This window comes from Felis catus, chromosome D4, assembly GCF_018350175.1.
Source record: "Felis catus isolate Fca126 chromosome D4, F.catus_Fca126_mat1.0, whole genome shotgun sequence".
NCBI classification, from domain to species: Eukaryota; Metazoa; Chordata; class Mammalia; order Carnivora; family Felidae; genus Felis; species Felis catus.
The window spans coordinates 86,320,500-86,340,595 of record NC_058380.1 but is presented as its reverse complement, the minus strand read 5'-3'; the positions used below and the strand labels follow the sequence as shown (position 1 = coordinate 86,340,595).

The following is a 20,096-nucleotide window of genomic DNA, read 5'->3' as shown; positions in this document are numbered from 1 at the left end:
CTGTACCAGTGGGAGGAGAGTCCAGAGCTGGGGAGGAAATGACTCAGGGTGGGAAGGAAAGTGCCCCACCCCGTGTCACCTCCCTGCTCCGTGGGTTAAATTCCAAGCATCTTGCCAGTTAAATCCCCTGTTAACTCTGAAGTTGGTCACACTGCAAGGCAGGCAGGCAGAGCTTCACTTTCCTCACCTGTAGGGCGGGAAAAACAGACTCACCAGTAAACAGCAAGGGCCGGTGAACAAGGGTCTGGGGCCACCTTGGGGAGCGGGACAGAGTTAGCACATTTTACAGATAAGGAGAAGCCACTTGGCTGAGCCAGGAGAGCAAGGGGTCTGAGTGCCTGGGCCCTGCACCAGAGGGCTGGGGAGAGCCCGTGAAAGTACTTAACTACCCCTCCCTCCCTTTTTCCTTTTCTTTCCTTCCTTCCTTCCTTCCTTCCTTCCTTCCTTCCTTCCTTCCTTCCTTCCTTCCTTCCTTCCTCCGCTCCCTCTCTCCTTGCCTCCTTCCTTAATCTGGAGACCAGGAAACTAATGAAAAACCAGGACCCCAGGACCTCAGGCTGTCAGCTGCGATGGAGGAGCCCTGGGGTCCTAGCTCCCCCAGCTCCAGGGCTTGGGGCCCACCTCACGGGCATGTGACTTGCGCAGTTGTTTAGGATCTTATGCTTAGCGTAACGCTCTGCTGTTGTCAACCTGAAATTCTTAACAGTGCTTTGTCACAAGGGGCTGCGCACTTCCATTTTGCGCTGCACCCCGCAAACTATGTGGCCAGTTGCGCCACGGAGCCGGGGTGCCAGGGAGCACGCTCCCCCTGCTGCCCCCAGCCTTCTCAGGAGAGCCTGGAGACCCGGCCCCTGGCCCACGGCACTGCTTTATGCGCCCGGCCTCCCCCGCCCCAGTGCCAGGCAGGCCCAGAAGGCTCTGCAAGCGTGGGAGGAGCGGGAAGAGCCCTGAGCTGGGGAAGTAGGAGCAGGCTGGCAGCCGAACGCCAGCTGCTGGCCTGGCAGTGGCCAGTGTCTCTGAGCAGGTATTGGGCAGAGGTAAGGGTGGAATGTAACCTGGCAGGCAGAGGGTTGGTGGGGGAACTTCCAGGCTCGGAGGGAGGGCTCTGGAGTGAGACCTGGCCTCCCTCAGGCTCCTGCCGTGGGATCCTGGCAGATTAGTGCCTTCCTCCTGGCCTCAGTTTGCTCATCTGTGAAAGATATTAAAGTAGTCCTCGCTGGGGCGCCCAGCTGGCTTCGTAGAGCATGCGACTCTTGACTTCGGGGTTGTAAGTTCAAGCCCCATGTAGGCATGGAGTCTACTTTAAAAAAAAAAAAAAAAAAAAAAAAAAAAAAGTAGTCCCTACCTCATGGAATTGTATGAATTCACCGAGGTGGCCCCAGGGATGACACTTGATGTGTGGGACTATCATTTTCAATGGGATCTCCCTTGCTCAGCATCGGCCCTGCCCTCCTTGGCCCTGACCAGCTGCCTCCCTGCTCACAGTCTTGTCCTGGGTCTCCAAGGACAGAGTCTGCTGTTTCTGGGGAGATTTGAACTCACACCCCTTCCAAGAGGTTGCCTCCTCCTCCTCTTCCGTCCCCCGGGAGATGCTGGCTCAGCCCCTGGGCCCAGTGCACAGAGGAGCCTCTGTCCTGGTCCTGCCCCCGGGGTGGGATGTTTATTGCTGGGTTGGCCTAAATAATGTGTCTTTCTGGGATGGTGACCTGGCAGGCACGGTCCACCAGTTTCTTCCTCCGGGCCAAAGACAATGACCCCTGGCTGCTCTGGTGACTGGTTCTGGGCCTGCTGAAGGTTCTCTGAAGAAGCCTCTTCTCCGCCACTGCAGTTCCAGCAGCTTCCAGGAGGTGAGTTGGGGGCGGGACCTTCCTCCCAGCTCTGAGGAGTGTGGCCAGGTGGGGCACTGTGTGTGCAGCCCCCCTTCGGGGATCTGTTTTCCTGTCCACACCCCTGCTCCTTTGTCCCCTCGGCAGGCCTGCTGAGGACTCATCTAGTTCCTCCTGAGGTCAGAGGGGAAACCAGGTGAGCCTCACAGCCTGGCAGTGTCTTAAGGGGCCTCTTCTCAGAAGGAACTTGGGGCCAGCTACTTCCTGGTTCCAGACCCACTGCCCAGGTCTTGGGAACATGCGCTTGGGAGCAGCTCCTGTGTGCAGGCCCACACCTGCCAGAGACGCTCACTGGCCTCTTCTCTGTCCAGAGGAAAAGAGCCTGGAGTTCCCAGGCTTGACTCCCACACTGGCTGTGCCCAGGACCCAGGAGGGAGAGACCTGGGCAAGTCTTGACCCCTCTCGGGGCCTTGGTTTGGGTCTGTGTAAATTGGGAGCTAGGGTGGCAGGTGAGGGAGTCTCTGAGGGCTCCTTCTAGGGCCCCGCGGAAGGGAAAAATCCCAACAGTGCAAAGATTGCTAAGGGATAAGAAGGGAAGGTGGTCACACTCAGGACCCCCACCCTGGGACAAGAAGGCCTGAAGCAGAGGCCATCTCCCCCACACCATGGTTGGGCAGCTCTGTGGGGAGGACCAGCTCCGGGCAGAGTTGGGGAACAGCACCAGAATTGGCCATGGCCACCCATCCATGAAAGCCCTGCTGTGGGTGTGGGGCAGGCCTTGGGCTTTGGGGCAGAATGACTTGTGGTTATTCAGCAGATAGGCCTGGGGGAATCCCAGCCTGGGCACCTGTGCGCACCCCAAGTGGCACTTTCTCCCTCTGGAGGGTAGTAGTACCCATCGCATAGGTTATTTTAAGGATTCAGTGAGGTGTATCTGCAAAGTGCTTAGCACAGGAGAAAGCACCTGGCATGCGACCCACTGGAGCTGTTTTTCTTATCCTTGTTATTATTGAAGTGGTTCTTTTGGGGGGGCCCAGGAAAAGGGAAGTCAGCCCTACAGCAGAACTTCCTGGAATAAGCCTTGGCCCGGCAGGCTGAGGGGGGAGCTCCAGGTCCGGGTTTGGTCCAGGAACTGGTTCTGCAACACTCTGATCTCCCTAGTCCCTGTCATTGGCCTGGGGCAGGGAGAAGAGCTGGGGACAGGAAACCCCTACCCCTGGTAGAGGCTCTAACCTGAGGGGTGACTTTGGGCAAGGGGCTCCTGTTCTCTGAACCCCCATAACCAAGCTTCCCACCGGCTGCCCTGCTCCCTGCCCTGTGGTTTTGTGTCCTCCTGCTGGCAGGGTGAGAGGTCTGGGGCTGAAGTGGGGTGCGGCTCAGGAAGTGGATGGAGGTGGACACCAGAGGGGCAAGAAGCCTCCAATCCACCTTTGGCCCTCCCCACTGAGCCCTATTGCCTGGTGGGCAGTGTCTACACAACCTGGAGGAAGGACCTTAGGCACGCCCCCCCCCCCTTGGTTTTAATTTAAAACAAAGTGGTATTAACAAACGAGTCCAATGTAAACAGCCTGGAACTTTATGAAGCAGAAAATAAAGGTAGCACCCACCCTTCCTGCCCCACATCCATTCTCCAGGGAGAAACTACTGCCAGTGGTCCAGTGTGGATTCTTCCAGACTTTTTGTGTACATTTACAAATATATAGGCATAGTTATATACTTTAAAAAAATTTTTTTTAATGTCTATTTTTGAGAGAGACAGATTGCGAGCGGGGGAGGGGCAGAGAGAGAGGGAGACACAGAATCCAAAGCAGGCTCCAGGCTCCGAGCTGTCAGCACAGAGCCCGACACGGGGCTTGAACCCACAAACCACAAGATCATGACCTGAGCCAAAGTCAGATGCTTAACCGACTGAGTCACTCAGGCACCTCCCCCCCCCCCCATAGTTGTCTTTTTTTTTTTTTAAGGAATCATGCTATAGATGCAGTTCATTTTTTTATAAGTTAAAAACTCAGTTTTTAAATATAAAAACATTGTGGCTGCTAATCTTAAAATTTCTGGAAAATACAGTTAAGCCAAAAAAAAAAAAAAAAAGCAGCCCATAATCTCATCATTGAAGAAATAACCACTCTTAACACTTTAATCGCTGATAGGCAAAAAAGTATCTCCTTATTTTAATTTGATTATCTCTGTCCTTTTTTCACTTTTTTAGTGCTTTTTAAAAAAACTTTATTATTTTTGAGAGAGAGAGAGAGAGAGAGAGGGTGCGCTTGCATGCACGAGCAGGGAAGAGGCAGAGGGAGAGAGAGACAAAATCCCAAAAAGGCTCAGCACAGAGTCCGACTTGGGACTCAGTCTCACGAATTATGAGATCATGACCTGAACCAAAATCAAGAGTCGGACACTGAACCGACGGAGCCATCCAGGCGTCCCTCTTTCTTTCACCTTTTAATAACTGTGATACATGGGGCACCTGGGAGGCTCCGTCAGCTGAGCGTCCGACTTCAGCTCAGGTCATGGTCTCATGGTCTGTGAGTTCGAGCCCCGCGTCGGGCTCTGGGCTGATGGCTCGGAGCCTGGAGCCTGTTTCCGATTCTGTGTCTCCCTCTCTCTCTGACCCTCCCCCGTTCATGCTCTGTCTCTCTCTGTCTCAAAAATAAATAAACATTAAAAAAAATTACTGTGATACATACAAATGGTGGCATAGATCATTCTTGTAAATTATAAAACATAACAATATAGTGAACCTCTCAAAACCCACGTCCCACTTAAAGACCAGAGTGGCACTAGAAATGCCCGCCTCTGTTTCCTCCCTCCCCTTTCCTGCATCCCTGCCTACCCCACAGAGACAACTGTGTTCTTGCTTGTAAAACTTTAATCATTCGGATAGGCAAAAGCTAACCCCCTCCCTGTCTGGGAGAAGTAGCCTGCTGCCAGCTGTATGCTTAATATAGTGTGTAGTTTTGTCTTCTGGGACTTGTCTTTTTCACCGCTCGTGTCTCTAAAACCCATCCATGTCATTGTAGCTTGTTCGTTTTCCCTGCTATATAATATTTCACCGCCGCATATTGCAAAGGAAACAAATCCAGTCTCCTGTTGATGGATATATAGGCTGTTTCCAGTTTGGTGTTATTTCAAGGACTGCCACTCAGGATTTTGTTGTGTACACGTGAAAGAATTTCTCCAGACTACACACATGCAGGAGGGGAAAGCAAAGTCTTACCATTTCCTTTTCTAGAATGATTAACTTCTTTAAGTTGCTTTCTTCACTTAAATAGCCTGTAAATATCCTGGACATGCCTTCCTGTCAGTGCATATGGACCCTGCATCATCCATTTTAGCGGGGCTGTGCCTTTATTTAACCAGGCTCCTAGAACGGCTACTTAAATTGTTATGTTTCGTTATCACATGAAATGATGTCATGTATACCCCAGTACCTATAAGTAACATAACATTTTGAATCCTTAAAACACCCTATGAGGTCGTTCTTCCTGTTTTCCAGAGGCAGAGGAAAGGTAAGTAATGTGCCACGACCCAACATCTGGTGGGGCGGCACACAGCTGGACTTGAATCCACAGGAGGACCGGTGAGTTCACCCACGGTGACTCCTGGATGCAGGGCTCTGGAGGTCCTGGGGGAGGGGGCCCAGAGAGGAACTCAACTGGTTCCAAGCTCAGCGTGCTCCGGGACTCAGTTTCCCCATCCGGGTCGTGGCGGCAGTAAAGCGAGATAGAAGCGGGCCCGACCCACACTGAAGGTTTCCAGAAGGCTGCTGCGGTTTTCATTGCCCCTACCGGCTGCCCAGAGGGGCAAGCGACGCGCCAGCGCGGCCGGGTCCCGGGGTCGCCCGCCCCTCGCCCTTCCCCGCCGGCGCCGCCCGGGGGGCGGAGCCACCCGCGGCCCCTCCAGGCTCCGCCCGCCTCCCCGGCCTGGGCCAGAGCGGCGGCGGCGGCGGCGCTAGGACCCGGCGGGCGTGGGCTGCGGCGGGGCCTGGGCGGCCGGAGCAGCGCGGACCCCGGCTCTCGGCTCCCGGCGCCATGTGAGGGGGCTCGGGGGCCGCGGGGGGCCGGGCGCTCCCCGGGGGAGGTGAGCGGGCGCCGCGCAGAGGCGGGCAGCGGGAGGGGGGGCTCTGCCTGCGCCCCGGGGCGGGGGCAGGGAGTCGCCAGGGATGGGGAAGATGCGGGGCCTCGGGGCTCCTCCAGACCCGCTCGCTCTCGGCGGTGGCGCCTGGAGGTACCGGTCCTCGCGCCCTAGGGCTGCCGCGGGGTTCGCGGGGCCCCCGCCACTGACTACCCCATTAGAGCTCGGGGACCTGCCGCCGTCCTGCCTCCCTCCTCGTCCCAGCTGGCGCTAGGGCTCCGGACCCCCCCAGAGTGCGGAAATCGGGGGCTTAGCGCAAGAGGGGGCGCAGAGAGTGAGTCGTCCCCCACTGGTGGACCCACGGGCTCAGCGCCCTCCCCCATCTAGACGTTAGGAGCCCCCTCCCCCTCCTCCCCGGAGCCCTCCTCTCGAGCGGCTTGTGGGGGCTTCTCGACCCTGCAGGAGGACCCCACCTCCCCCAGCCCCCCGGCCGAGAGAGGCAAAGCCCCCGAACAGAGGGCAGGGTGTGGCCCCCACCCTTAGCCCACGACTGAGCCCTCTTCCTGAACGACCAGCCTCGGGGCTGAGGCCACGCTCCTGGCCCGGTGCTCTGGGCTGCCGCCTCCCCAGCCTTAGCAAGTTGCTCCCCAGCAGGCCTGCTCCCTGGTGCTGGGCCAGGTGCTGGGCACACACTTGGTGGCCTCTGGCCCCTTCCAGCGCGAGGAGATCCTGGAAGGAGATCCTGGCAGGCTCAGCCCTGGGCTGCTCCCTGCAAACAAGCTGTAAACAAGGCTCCCCAGCAGACTCTGGGCAGCTGTGCAAGGAGCTTGGCCTCTCTGAACCTCACTCTCCTTATCTGTGAAATGGGAAGTAAGAGCCCTTCCTTTGCAGCGTGGCCAGGAGGATTGGGTGAGTGCGTGATGCATAGTGTGGCTCCCTGCACGCCTTCCTCGATATTAGAGGGAAGTGGCTAAGCCAGGTGTCCAACAAGGGGCAGCATTTAAGCTGAAGGTGAGGCAGGCCTTCAACAATGAATACCCACACGACTCACAGCTACTGTCAGGCACTGACCCAGCACTTGAAGCTCCTTGCTTCCCTTGCCGCAGCTGCTTGAATCCTTTCAACAACCCCGTAAGTCACCTACTCTTATTATTCATTCCCATTTCAGAGATGAGGAAACTGAGGCTCAGAGAGGTCACATGGCTTGCCCGAGGCCCCTCAGCCAGTAAGTGGTGGAACCGGGATTCGCACTGGCACCTGAGATGCTGTATGACCAGGACCTTCCCAGAGCAGGAGTGTGACGGGGCTGACCAGGGGGTCGGTGGTCCTGGCTGAGGTCACTGCTCGGGCAAAGGTGGGAAAGTATTGGGTCGGCCTGGGAACTGGAGTGCTCTGGTGTGTCTGGAGCTTGGGGCATCCGAAGCAAAGGGTAGTGAGAGGGGAGGCTGGACCGAGATGGCCTGCACTGCCAGCCAGAGGGTCCGTGCTCATAAGCGCGACCCTGGGATTCTGGACACCCGTCTTGCTCCCCAAAGGGCTGTAAGGCCTAGGACAAGCTGCTTTTCTCTTCTAATGAGCCTCAGTTTCCTGATCTGTGTGGCAGGCACTGTACCCAGTGAGAGTCCCCAGTGCGCCCTGACCGGGCCTCCGGCCTGGGGGAAATCTGAAATCTGAAACCCGGCTTGGGAGGAGGGGGGCTTCCGCGGAGAAGGGGGTGGGGTTGGGCAGTGGGCGGAGTCATGGCCCAACCAATCAGGAGCGGCATGTGGGGGGGAGCCTCCTTTGGCCTGTCGTGCCGTGGCTATTCCTGGTGGCTGTGTAGGAGTAAACAGCCGCCAGGTCAAGGGGTGGGGATAGTGGCGGGGCCGGGAGGCCCCTGGAGGGGAGGACCGAGCTGGGGAGCCCTGGGCCTCCGTTTCTCTTCTGCACACTCTCCCTCCCTTAGTGCCTTTTGGCCTTGAATCTGCTGGAGGTGGCTGGATGCAAGTACTTACTCCCTTTTGACAGGTGGGGAAATTGAGGTCGGAAAGGAGCTAGGGCCTGTGAGGAGGTCCCCTCGCAGCTGCGGCTGCTAAGGGCCAACTGGGGCAGGAAGGAAGGGCTGTTACTTGAGGCTCCCCACCTACCCTCTGAGGGTGCGGCTGTGGTTATAGCCGATTGTCCAGTCTGTGCCCTTAACTCCTAAGGGCTTGTTGTTAATTAACGAAGTCATTCAGCGAACCTCCTGCACCCACCTCCACGCCTTTGGAGGCACAGTGGAGAATGTGAGTGAGGATCTGTGCCGGCTGCACGCTCGGAGAGCTCTCAGCCTAGCCGTGAGGGGACACACAGAGGAAGTTCCTGGTCTACCCTAGGCTTGGACGCTGAGAGGGCATGAGCAGGGTCCAAGAGGGCAGGGTATTCTAGACAGAGGGACAGTTGATGCAACTTCTGGAGGGCTGCCTGTGCAGAGGAGTTTGGGGACCTATAAGGAATAGTGCTTTATTCCAAGCCCACGGGGACCTAAGTCAGAGTAGGAATATACAGTGGGGCTCTTGCTGCGTGGGGGGCAAGCCCCCCAGCTTGGGAGCCAGCTTTAGGCCCTCCAGCTGCCTAGGAGAGCTAATGAGTGGGAAGGTCCCTGCTCAGGAAGCAGAGTGGGAGAGAGAAAGAGAGAGCAAGGAGAGAGGTCAGGCTCTGCACCACCGGGCTGTGTGACCTGAAGGCAGGTTCCTGCCCTTTCCGGGCCTCAGTGTCTCTCTCTGCAAAATGCATATGACCCTGAGCCTTGAAGTCATGGGTGGGTAGGAGAGCTGGCGGGGTGGGGAGGGTGTAGCCTTTGACCAGCTGTGGCCATAACCCTTTCTGTGGCTTGCAGGTGTGACCCCACATCCCTGCCCCCTGGGCCACCTGCAGGACGCCGGCCCCTGCCCCTCAGCAGACGCCGGAGAGAGATGAGTAGCAGCAAAGTAAGTCCCCCTTCATTTCTCGTCCCGATCTCGGCCTTTTATTTACCCAGTGAAATGGGCTCCTTTGGATCTGTGCCCCAGACCCAGACAACCACCAGTGCCTCTTCCCGGCCAGGAAGTGCCTGATGCCCCAGAGGCCCTGGCTGGAGCTCTGCCGTGGCCACTGATCTCTGTGGCTTTGGGCAAGCTCCTACCTCTCTCTGGGCCCGTATCCACCTGTGTCTTCCTAGGTTTGACTGGTCCATCTGTGGTAAAGGATTGGCCCATGTGATGGACACAGCACTGGGATGTGCTGGACGGAGGGTACTGCTCTGAGCAGTGGTCAGAGTCAAAGATGACAGAATGTTGTTTGCCTCACTCTGAGGCTGTCAGAATGATTGATTCATTCCTGCTTTCCTGAGCACCTATTATGCGCCTGGCCCTGCACACACCTTTCCTGGGATCCACTGCAGCGAAGCTTTGGAAGAAAGAGCCTGAGGGTTGGGGGTGGTGTGGTGTGGACGTACCAGTGTGGGTCCAACTGAGAGAGAGAAAGCACACAGTAATTTGAACAGGGAAAGTTTAACATAAAGAATCATTAGCTACAGCCGGGCATTGGAGTCACGAGGGATGGGCATTCTGAGAAATACAGGAATAGCCAGTACAAGGAACAGCCACCACCGGCAGGGCCGAGACCCAGGCCTTGCTGGAGAGGGCACAGCTCTGGCCCACCGGGTGGCAGAGAACTCACTGTGGCGGTCTGCTGGTGGAAGTCGTCACAAAACCACTCCCTGGGCTACGGGGAAGGCTGCTCACAGGAGACGACTCCCAGGAGGCACTCGGAGCTCATACAAAACTGCTCCGGGGAAGCTCATGGTCTCTGGGTGTTGTGTGTGGTTGAGTGTATTACACCCGCTGAGCTCTAGAGAGGCTGTGATCATAGAAGGGGCCAGAGACACTCTGCTCCCAAAGTGCCTGAAGGCACGTACAGGAGGAAGCTGCTGGCCACATGTGCTGTGGAAGCCGTGTGCTCTGGGGGAGCAAAGGCACCGGGACCGGGCGTCAAAGCCACCAGAAGCAGGAAGCCAACTCCTTTTCTCCTGCACTGCCTCTCCAGCATCCTTTCCTGACAAAGCTTCATCTGCGTTTAGCTGCCAAGGACGTGCATCCAAGGGCCCAGGTCCATTTGCACAGACAGGCAAAAAGGGTGAACTTGGAGCTGAGAAGCGATACATGAATAACCAGCACAGAGGGGCGGTTAGCGCAAGGAGCCAGGATTTCCAGGCCTCGCCTAGCTGTGCCGACCCTGGGCAGATGAATCCCAAGGGACACTTTGGATATCGCTTTCCTGCCCTGACAGTGACAATGCATCCCACTTTGTCCCGTGCATCCCACTTCCTGACCAGATCCGTCCCCTCCAGCTTTAATGAATGATAAACATGACATTGGATTACTGTTTGGGGAAGACCTGGCTCCCCTCCTTTGAATGTCCCACCTGTCTCCAGGCATCCTCCCAGCTGTAGCTGGAGGGGTCCTTCTGACACCCACATCCAGTCCGATCCAGCAAGCCTTCTTTGAGAACCTTCCGTGCTTCTGTGCTCTGGGAGCTGGGATACGGTGGCCATGGAGGCCATCTCGGTCCCAGCCCGCGGAGCTCATGGCCTCACTGGGGGGGCTGCAGTTTGAACAGTGTGACCGGCGCTGTGATAGGGGGTACTCGGGGGCCAGACGAGGTGGTATCCGAGCTGGTCTGGAACGAAGAGCGGGAGTGAGCCAGGCGTGGTGGGTGGCAAGGATGAGGCGGGGGCCTGCCGGGCGGCTGGGCGCTCACCAGCCTCTCCCCTCTCCAGGAGCAGCGGTCAGCAGTGTTCGTGATCCTCTTTGCCCTCATCACCATCCTCATCCTCTACAGCTCCAACAGTGCCAATGAGGTCTTCCATTATGGCTCCCTGCGAGGCCGCACCCGCAGGCCTGTCAACCTCAAGAAATGGAGCATCAGCGACGGCTACGTCCCAATTCTTGGCAACAAGGTAGCATGACCACCTCGGGTCGCTCCCTGAGACCGGGCTGGCGGCGGGTCTTTCCCATTGCCCGCCGCCGTCACTGTTCCTCCCTCCTCCTCCTCCTCCTCCTCCTCCTCCTCCTCCTCCCTCTGCTGCCTCCATTCCTTCTAAAGGAAAGGGGAGACCCCAGGGGTCAAGGCCATGGCTTCCAGTGCCTTCAGCCCCTTGTTTGTTTGTTTTTTATTTTTTTCTAAATGTTTATTTATTTCAGTGGGGGGAGGGGCAGAGAGACAGGGAGACACAGAATCGGAAGCAGGCTCCAGGCTCTGAGCAAGCAGCACAGAGCCCGATGCGGGGCTCGAACTCACGAAACCGCGAGATCGTGACCTGAGCTGAAGTCGGACGCGTAACCGACTGAGACACCCAGGCGCCCCATTCGGCCCCTTGTTTGCTGTGTGATGTTGCACAAGTGCCCTGTCTCTCTCTGGGCCTCAGTTGTCTTCAGGGTTCCATTTTTAGTGCTGATATCCTACTGCCTCCTGAGTCAGAATTCCTAAGGAGAGATGTCTCTGGTTTTCACGGATCTCCGTCTCTGCTGGGTAGTCCACACAGGGTTTGAGAGCAGAAGGCTCAAGTATTTGACGACACAAAAACAGTCCTAATAATGGCTGCCCTTTGTCAGTTCCCCGCTGTGTGCCGGGCACTGTGATTAGCGGTAATGAGCATGCCAACCCTGTAAGGTCAGCATTGTTATTCGCCTTGAAGAGATGGGGAAACCAAGACTCAGGGAGGCAAAGTCACTTGTCCAAGTCCACACAGCAAGGGAGGGGAGGAGCCAGGGTATTTTTTGCCCCAACCTCTGGGGAGTTGTAGCTGTAGAGAGAAGCCAGAAATCATTCCTGGGGCTTCTGTTTGCCTTGGGTAGCCGTGAAACGCAGGTTGTATTTCTGGGGTTCACCCCATAATCCTCTGAGCCCTAGATGTTTTCTGGGAGGCCAAGTAGATAATCATTGGCCTGGAATATGAACTCCGCCTCCCAGGAGAAGGTGGTCTCCCAATCCCTGCCTGCCTCCTTCCCCTCCCTCAAACCCCACCCCCCCAGGGGTACCTAGGCAGCTCAGTTGGTTAAGTGGCTAACTTGGGCTCTGTCACAGTTCCTGAGTTCGAGCCCCACATCGGGCTCTCTGCTGTCAATACGGAGCTGGGTTTGGATTTTCTGTCCCCATCTCTCTCTGCCCCTCCCCATCCCCCCCTCTCAAAAATAAACATTAAAAAAAAATTAAAAACAACAACGACCCCCTCCTAAATCCCTCAGGGTCTTTGCACACGTGGTGTGTGGAGAGCCTGAACCAGGGGCTCTGAATGCACCCTTGCTGGGAAAGGGCCCATTGGCGGGTGTTCAGAGATGGATTAACACCTAGCTGAGACCCTAAGAATCCTTGAAAGAGAAACACAAATAATGGGACCAGGGAGAAAGTGGAACAGCCTGAGTGTGGGTGACACCAGCCTGACAGGGGAAGCCAGTAGAGCTCAGGAAAGCTGGAAAAGCCATCCGTTGAGGTCCATGGGAGCTGTTGTTAGATCTTGGAGCGAGAGCTCAGAGCAGACTGCCTGGAGGAGGTGGCGCCTGAGCTCACACTTACAGGGCGAACAGGAATTCCATGGGCAGAAAATAGGCCCCGGAGAACACGTGGTTCCAACTCATTCACCGGTGGGGGAAACAGGAAACAGAGGCCCAGACAGGCTTCCACACTCTTTCCTTTTCGACAGGTGGTGTCTTACGTGTGGATGGTGTGGAGATGTCATGGGTGCCCTGGGGAGGTTGCCCTCTTAGGAGAACTGGACCAAGCCCGGGGCTCTGTGGCCATATCGACCTGGGTTCATACCCCAGCGCTGCACTCCTCTGCTGGGTGACTTTGGGGACATCCCTGCATAACTGTCCTGTCCTCCTGTTCCTTCACTCGGCTCCGGACAAGTGGCCACCTTTGGCTTCTCAACACACGGTGGCCATTCCCACTTCAGCACCTCTGGTCTTGCTGTTCCCCCGCCTCAATTATTTTCCTGTGTGGTTCCTCTTCATCCTCCTGGTCTCGGCTCCAACAGGCCCCCACTGGATGATCTTTCTAGAGGAGCCCCCGCTCCTGTCCCTCCTGATCCCTTGCCTCTGTTGTATTGTCTTCGGGGTACGTTTTGCTCACCACCTGGCATCATTTTATCTTTTACGTGTTCTCTGCCTAACTGTGCCTCTTGAAGGCAGGACGGGGCTCTTTTCCTCGTAGCTCTGTCCCTGGTATTTAGCCATTAGCCAGCTCGCTGGAAGTGTTTGTCGAATGCCGAGCAAACAGCCTTCAGCTTCCCTGTTTTTAAAATGGGCAAAATAATTCCTGCCTCCTGGAGGCCTGGATGTACAGAGCCTAGGGCCTGGCACGGAATGGTCATGATAGTGTTGACTTTCCTTGCTGCCTCCCCCCAGACGCTGCCCTCCCGGTGCCACCAGTGTGTGATTGTCACCAGCTCTAGCCACCTGCTGGGAACCAAGCTGGGCCCTGAGATCGAGCGAGCCGAGTGCACAATCCGCATGAACGACGCGCCCACCACAGGCTACTCAGCCGACGTAGGCAACAAGACCACATTCCGTGTGGTAGCCCATTCCAGCGTATTCCGTGTGCTGCGGAGGCCCCAGGAATTTGTCAACCGGACCCCCGAAACTGCGTTCATCTTTTGGGGCCCCCCAAACAAGATGCAGAAGCCCCAGGGCAGCCTTGTGCGTGTCATCCAGCGGGCAGGCCTGGTGTTCCCCAACATGGAGGCCTATGCCGTCTCTCCCGGCCGCATGCGCCAATTTGACGACCTCTTCCGGGGTGAGACGGGCAAGGACAGGTACCAGCCTCCTGCCTGCCCCCTCCGGCCGGCCCTGTGCTCCCCATCAGCATTCTCTGCCCAGAGGGCCTGTTGTTCCCGGCATGCACTACCCTGAGGGTGTGGTCACTTCCTGCTGCTCTCTGCTCAGGTTTTCCTAGGGGATTTTCATTGTGTCCAGCCCTTAGCATGAGTCACTTCCAACGTGCTCTGCGTGGTCTCGTCTCCCCAGGAAGGCTTCCCAGCCTGCATTGCTCTGAGGGAACAGGGCTCCTAGCATGCTCTGCTTCCAGTCTGCCTCTGGAAGGTATTGACTGTACCCAGCATGTCTTGCTTTAGGCACACGGTTGCTCCCAGCATACTCTATCCTAAGGATACATCTTTCCCAGCATGTCCTTCTCTGGCTAATCTCCCCAGAAAAGCTAGGCCGATGCTATCCAGTAGAAATATAACGCAAGCTGTATGTGTAATTTATATTTTTGTAGTAGCCCAATTAACCCAATACATCCAACATATAGACCCTGTGCTTATTTTGTTTGACTTATCCCTAAATATTTATTTTTATTTTTTTTACGTTTATTTATTTTTGAGAGAGAGGGAAAGACAGAGCGTGAGCAGGGGAGGGGCAGAGAGAGAGGGAGACACAGAATCCAAAGCAGGCTCCAGGCTCTGAGCTGTCAGCACAGAGCCCGACGCGGGGCTCGAACTCACGGACCGTGAGATCATGACCTGAGCCGAAGTCAGAAGTTCAGCCGACTGAGCCACCCAGGCGGCCCCTGATTTATCCCTAAATATTTAAAATTTGAGGGTGCTATTGTAAATTGTATTTAAATTTTTGGGGGGTTCCCAACTGTTCATTGCTAGTAGATAGAAATACAATTGGTTTTTGTGGGTTGACCTTATATCCTGTAATCCTGCTAAATTTCCTTATTGGTTCTGGGAAATTTTTCTAGGTTCTTTGGGATGTTCCATATACGTGATCCTGTTGTAAGGACAATTTCCAATATGTATGCATCTTATTTCTTTTTCTTGCCTTATTGCACTGGCTAGGACTGACAATACAAGGTCAAATTGTATTGGAAGTGGTGAGAGTAGACATCTTGCCTTGGTCCCGGTCTTGGTGGGAAAGCATTCAGTCCTTCATCATTGAATATGATGTTAGCTATAGAGTTTTTAGCTGCTCTTTATCAGGTTGAAAAATTTCTCTTTTCTAACTAATTTGCTAAGAGTTTTTATCATTATTGGATATTGAGTTTTATCAAGTGTTTTTATGCATCAATTAATATGATCATGTGGTTTTTCTTAAGACTTTTACTATGGTGGATTATACCAATTGATTTTTGAATATTGAATCAGACTTGCATTTCTGGAATAAACTCCACTTGGCTGTGGCGTATTATTCTTTTTTATATACTGCTGAATATGACTTGCTAATATCTTGTTCAGATGTTTGTGTCTGTATTCATGAGAGATCTTGATCTGTAGTTTTGTTTGGTTTTTGTACTGTTTTTGTATGGTTTTGGTAGTATGGGTAATGCTGGCCTCTGAAAATGTATAGAATTGGTGTTATTTCTTCTTTATTTTATTTTATTTAAAAAAATTTTTTTAATGTTTATTTTTGAGAGAGAGAGAGAGAGACAGACAGACAGACAACACAAGCAGGGGAAGGGCAGAGAGAGAGAGGGAGACACAGAATCCGAAGCAGCTCCAGGCTCTGAGCTGTCAGCACAGAGCCTGACGCAGGGCTCAAACCCTCAGACTGCGAGATCATGACCTGAGCCAAAGTCGGACACTCAACCGACTGAGCCACCCAGGCACCCCAGTGTTATTTCTTCTTTAAATATTTCGTAGAATTTGCCAAACTCTCTGGGTCTGGAGAGTTCTTTTTCAGAAGGTTTTGAACAATGAATTCAATTTCTTAATAGTCACAGACACTTAGGTTAATCTGTTTCATCTTGGCTGTGTTTCAGTAGTTTCTGATTTTCAAGGAATTGGTCCATTTCATTGAAGTTGTGAAATTTACGTATGTGCTTGTTTGTGGTTTTCTTATTGTCCTCATGTCTAGAGGATCTGCGATGATGTCCTCTGTTTTATTCTTGATACCGGTAGCTTGTATCTTTGCTTTTTCTTGGTCAGTCTTGTGAGAGGTTTATTTTCTTTCCAAACTTTCCAAAGAACCACCTTCAATCAAATATATCCAAACTATTTTCGGTTCAGCATATGATCAGTATCAAAAACTACCAGTGACATTTTCTGTGTTCTTTCTCTCATACTAAAAAAATCCCAGGCATATTTTACACCGACAGCACATTTCAACCACACATCGTGTGCCCACATGTGGCTACTGGCTGCCGTAGTGGACAGCGAAGGCTCCAGGTCCTTGGCTACCTCCCATGCCTTGCTGTGAACCCGTGGTCACTCTCAGCATGACCTTCTCTGATTAGTCTCCCTTTAGGCGTTTGCTCCTAGCGTGGGCACAGCTGTTCCTAGCAAGTTCCATCAAGCAAGGCCATGAGTCCAGTGAGCTCATGGTCACTTGCAACCTGCCCTACTGTGACCAGTCTCCCCGGGAGTCTATTCCCAGCGTGCCCTGTTCCTTCAAAGGCGCTCTCTCCACACCCCTCATCTCTGCCCAGACAAGTCCTCTGCCAGCATGCACGTGTTCCCACAGTAGGGCTGGGCTGTGGGGCGGGGGGTGGGGTGGTCACTGAAGTTGGGGGAGGGCATGATGGCGGGAGGAGTTCTGGGAAACCCCAGGTGGGTTGACCGTTCCTCCCTGCCTGCCTGACCCCTCATCATGCCCCCTCTCTGCCCGCAGGGAAAAGTCCCATTCGTGGTTGAGCACCGGCTGGTTCACCATGGTGATTGCAGTGGAGTTGTGTGACCACGTGCACGTCTATGGCATGGTCCCCCCTGACTACTGCAGGTGAGCCCCCCACCCCAAACAACGCCCAGTCGCTAGCTGCAGCTTGGAGCCCAGAAACATTGGCTGGGGGTGCCTTTGAAGCCTCTGTCTTAGGGTATTCAGACTGCTCTGCAGAGATCTAAGCTCCTTGGGGCTAGCTGCCTCGGGGGCCTCTCCCCAGCTCAACCATAGTCCAGATTTTGTATATTAATAGTCACTATTATTGAGATGACCACATGAAAAGCCCATGTACCAAGCGTGGCTTCATTCATTATCTCATGTACTCCTCACGGTGACCCACATGGATAGTTGCATTACTCTTTCTGTTTCATAGATGAGAAAAACTGAGGAAGATGTTTTGGGAGTGGCCTAAGGCCCCACAAACAGGAAGCAGTGGGGCCAGGCTCCGGAGCCCATACTTCTTACCACTACCCTACACCGCCTCCCTCTTCAGGAAAGGAAACGTTTGGATCATATTAAAAAAAAAAAAAAAAAAAGTTGGATGGTCATAAACCTAGTCCACCCTGCATCCGTTTTACAGATGGGAAAACTGAGGCCCAGGGAGGGGCAGGGATTCCAACCCCCCCCCCCCCCGAAATCCTATAGCAAGTCAGGGGCTGGAAAGGGCGAGGGCTGTGCCGGTGCCTACCCTGCCCTTACAGCCCCTCTCTGCTCTGCCCCAGCCAGCGGCCTCGTCTGCAACGCATGCCCTACCACTACTATGAGCCCAAGGGACCGGATGAGTGTGTCACCTACATCCAGAATGAGCACAGCCGCAAGGGCAACCACCACCGCTTCATCACGGAGAAGAGGGTCTTCTCATCCTGGGCCCAGCTGTATGGAATCACTTTCTCCCACCCCTCGTGGACCTAGGCCGCCCTGCCTGTGGACCCCTCCTAAGGGACACAGGAGAGGCCTCTCTCCTGCCAGCCACTCAACCAAGGGCCGTCTCCTGGCCAATCAAGGCTGGTCGGAGCGTCTTCTGGCCAATCAGGGCCTCGTCGGGGGTAGCATCCTCTGGCCAGCCAAGGCCCGGGGGTATCTCTTGACCAATCAGGGATTTGAGCTTCTATGTGGTTAACCAGGGGTGTTGGGGGTATTTCTCGTCCAGTCAGGGTCTGAGCATCGTCAATCAGGGTATTTCTGAAGTTATCTGAGGCTAAGGACATGTGCTTTCCCATGAGTCCTTGGTCCGGAGCCCCAGGATGGACCTCCAGTCACTCCCTGTGGCTGGGACCGTGAGGTCCTGTCCCGAGGAGCTGGGAACTTTGTGTTGCTCCCTCACTTCCCAGAGCCGGAAAGAGAAGCTGCATGGGAGTGGGCTGTCTGGAGGGCAGGCCAGACCATTCGGGGGGTTGTGGGGGATCCTAGAGGTGGGAGCCAGCATCCGGGTCTTGGCTCTGCCCTGAGTGGCTTTGGACAAAACCCTTGCCCCCTCTCTGGTCGCCCTTCTGCCCGTGTCAGGTTCTAACGTGGAGTCTGAGACCCCCTCCCACTTTCCCCATTGACCTCCTTGGGTCTGTCCTCCCTGAGACTGGACCCCTCCAGCCACCACCTTTGGCTGGGGGGGCTCAGCTCCCTGGGGGACTGGGGTTCCCTCCCTCACCTCCTTCTGGAAATGTAAGGGTATTTTTGCGCAAACTCCCACAGAGTTTGGGGGGAATCTAACGGGAAAGGGATAAACCTTCAGCTGTTTTCTCAGTCCCTCCACTCAGCTGCCATTAGTTTGGCTCTTAAAGAGCCAGGCTCCCTTTTCTGCCATCCAGCAGTGAGGATTTCTACCTATTGGAGGAGACTGTGGGGCTGAGAAGGGGGGAATCCCAGCCAAACTGGGGTTTCACATAGCCCCTTTGCAGCTGCTGTAGTTGTCCAAGGGCCTCCCCTCCGCTGGGCCTGGGAGGGCTCTAGGGGGCCAGGAGCTGTGTTGCCTGGGTTCTGTCCCCTCACTCTACATCAGGCACTTTATTGCTGGACCTCAGTGGGGTGGGTTCGCCCCTGCTCTTCCAGAGCCTGGAAGGGAAGACTGGAGGGCTTCCTGGAGGAGGCTGTGGAGTGGGAGGGGTCAGGGGGAGAAGGAAGAGGCCAGCAGCAAGCCTTTGCACATTGGGGTGGGGGCTGGGGACCGGCAACTACCCCAGACTTGGTTTTGTAACGATTTGTACAGAATAAACGCACCTAAGCTCTGGTTCCGTTTCCTGTGTCTCTCAGATCCAGCTTGACTCCCTCTGGCCTGGCTGTGGGCCTCCTCAGGACAGTGCCCACACCCTCCAGCCAGCCTGGAAGTTCATACACAGGATGGCCAGCTCCTTCAACCGGCCAGTGAGTCACGCGTTTTGCAGCTTGGGTGGAGACCTGGCAGCCCCGGAGGTGTGTGGGGTTCCTGGAGCCAAGCCCACCTGGCTTTTCCAGTCCCTCCTCTCCCTTCCTGTGTGACCTCAGGCACATCACTTCCCCTCTCAGAGCCCTGGCTCCCTCATGGGTGCGACAGGTCCAGACACCGCTCTTGAGGTTCTAGGGAGGGGAGGGGCCGTGTGGCAGTTCTGTCCCAGACAGGCCGCGGAGGGCGGTAAGGACTACGAGACAATGACACAGGGCACTCTGAAGAGGTGACGTGCTTCCCTTCCCTTCCCTTTGAGGCCTGAAGGAGGAGGAAGAGACCTGCGGAAGTTTGGGGGAGGTGCTTCTGGCAGGGAGAAGTTGGGGGGGGGGGTTGGAGAATGACATCTGTCACAGAGAGCAGCTGGGGGGCACTGGAGAGAGAGAGCACAGTGAAGGAGAGAGGACAGACGGGGCTCAGAGGTTGACTCTAGGGCCTGGGGACACTGAGGGCAGGGAGTGGAAATTTCCCGCGGGGCCCAGTGGGAAGAAGGCCGCAGGGCTGCAGCCCTGGGAGGGGCCTGGTGAGTCCTGGGCCGCACGAGGCAAAAAGGTTTGTTGACTCCAGGTTGGCAGGAGGACGGGGGTCGGTGACTCTGGCAGATTACAACCTGTTTAGGCAGATAAGACGCCCTTGGGAGCGCAGGCCTAACAAAGGGTGACTGTGTAAGACAAGGGCGGGCGGCCTGCTGGGACGGGAGAGAGTGCTCCCCGGGCACAGGGCCAGCTGGGATGGTGGGCCCCAGAGCTGGGAGGCGAGAGCTCGCTCACGGACACGCTCCCGCAACGGGTAGCCGCGTGCCGTGTGCTGTGTTAGGTGCCATTGGCGAGGGAGGGCATGTCAGGGTGGGAAGAACAGCCGGACGACAGCCTGGTGGGGGCGACCCACAGCCTGCCTCAGTAGACAGTGAGTCCACAGAAGGAAGGAGCGGTGGGAGATGAGACTGCCCGGGGCTGGCTGGGAAAAGGCCACGAGTGCCCGTGAGAGGGGGGCAGAGCCACAGTCGTGTGACAGCCGCAGGTTGGGCAGGAGGCTGGGACCGACCAGGTACAGTAATGGTGGTGATTGGCCTGTCAGAGGGATGGTGACCCCTTGCAAAGTCCTTATGTGGGGAGCCTAAGG

At 55.5% G+C, this 20,096-nt stretch overlaps 1 protein-coding gene across 14 annotated transcripts; it reads left to right on the top strand.

Moving 5' to 3' along the window:
• Positions 1–1,748: 1,748 nt before the first annotated feature.
• ST6GALNAC6 (ST6 N-acetylgalactosaminide alpha-2,6-sialyltransferase 6) lies at positions 1,749–18,782 on the top strand. Of its 14 annotated transcripts, none has more exons than XM_023242749.2 (7): positions 1,749–1,847; positions 7,072–7,128; positions 8,761–8,851; positions 10,681–10,860; positions 13,307–13,713; positions 16,511–16,618; positions 17,285–18,782. In XM_023242749.2, the coding sequence occupies exons 2-7, from the start codon at positions 7,103–7,105 to the stop codon at positions 17,676–17,678; spliced, it is 1,206 nt and encodes a 401-aa protein (XP_023098517.1). In that variant the 5' UTR covers positions 1,749–1,847; positions 7,072–7,102; the 3' UTR covers positions 17,679–18,782. The 14 variants fall into 14 exon arrangements, with proteins under 14 accessions (XP_023098517.1, XP_023098523.1, XP_023098522.1 ...); XM_023242755.2 differs by lacking the exons at positions 1,749–1,847; positions 17,285–18,782 and adding exons at positions 5,755–5,909; positions 16,932–17,112; XM_023242754.2 differs by lacking the exon at positions 1,749–1,847 and adding an exon at positions 5,758–5,909 and having other exon boundaries at positions 17,281–17,623.
• The last annotated feature ends 1,314 nt before the right edge of the window (positions 18,783–20,096 follow it).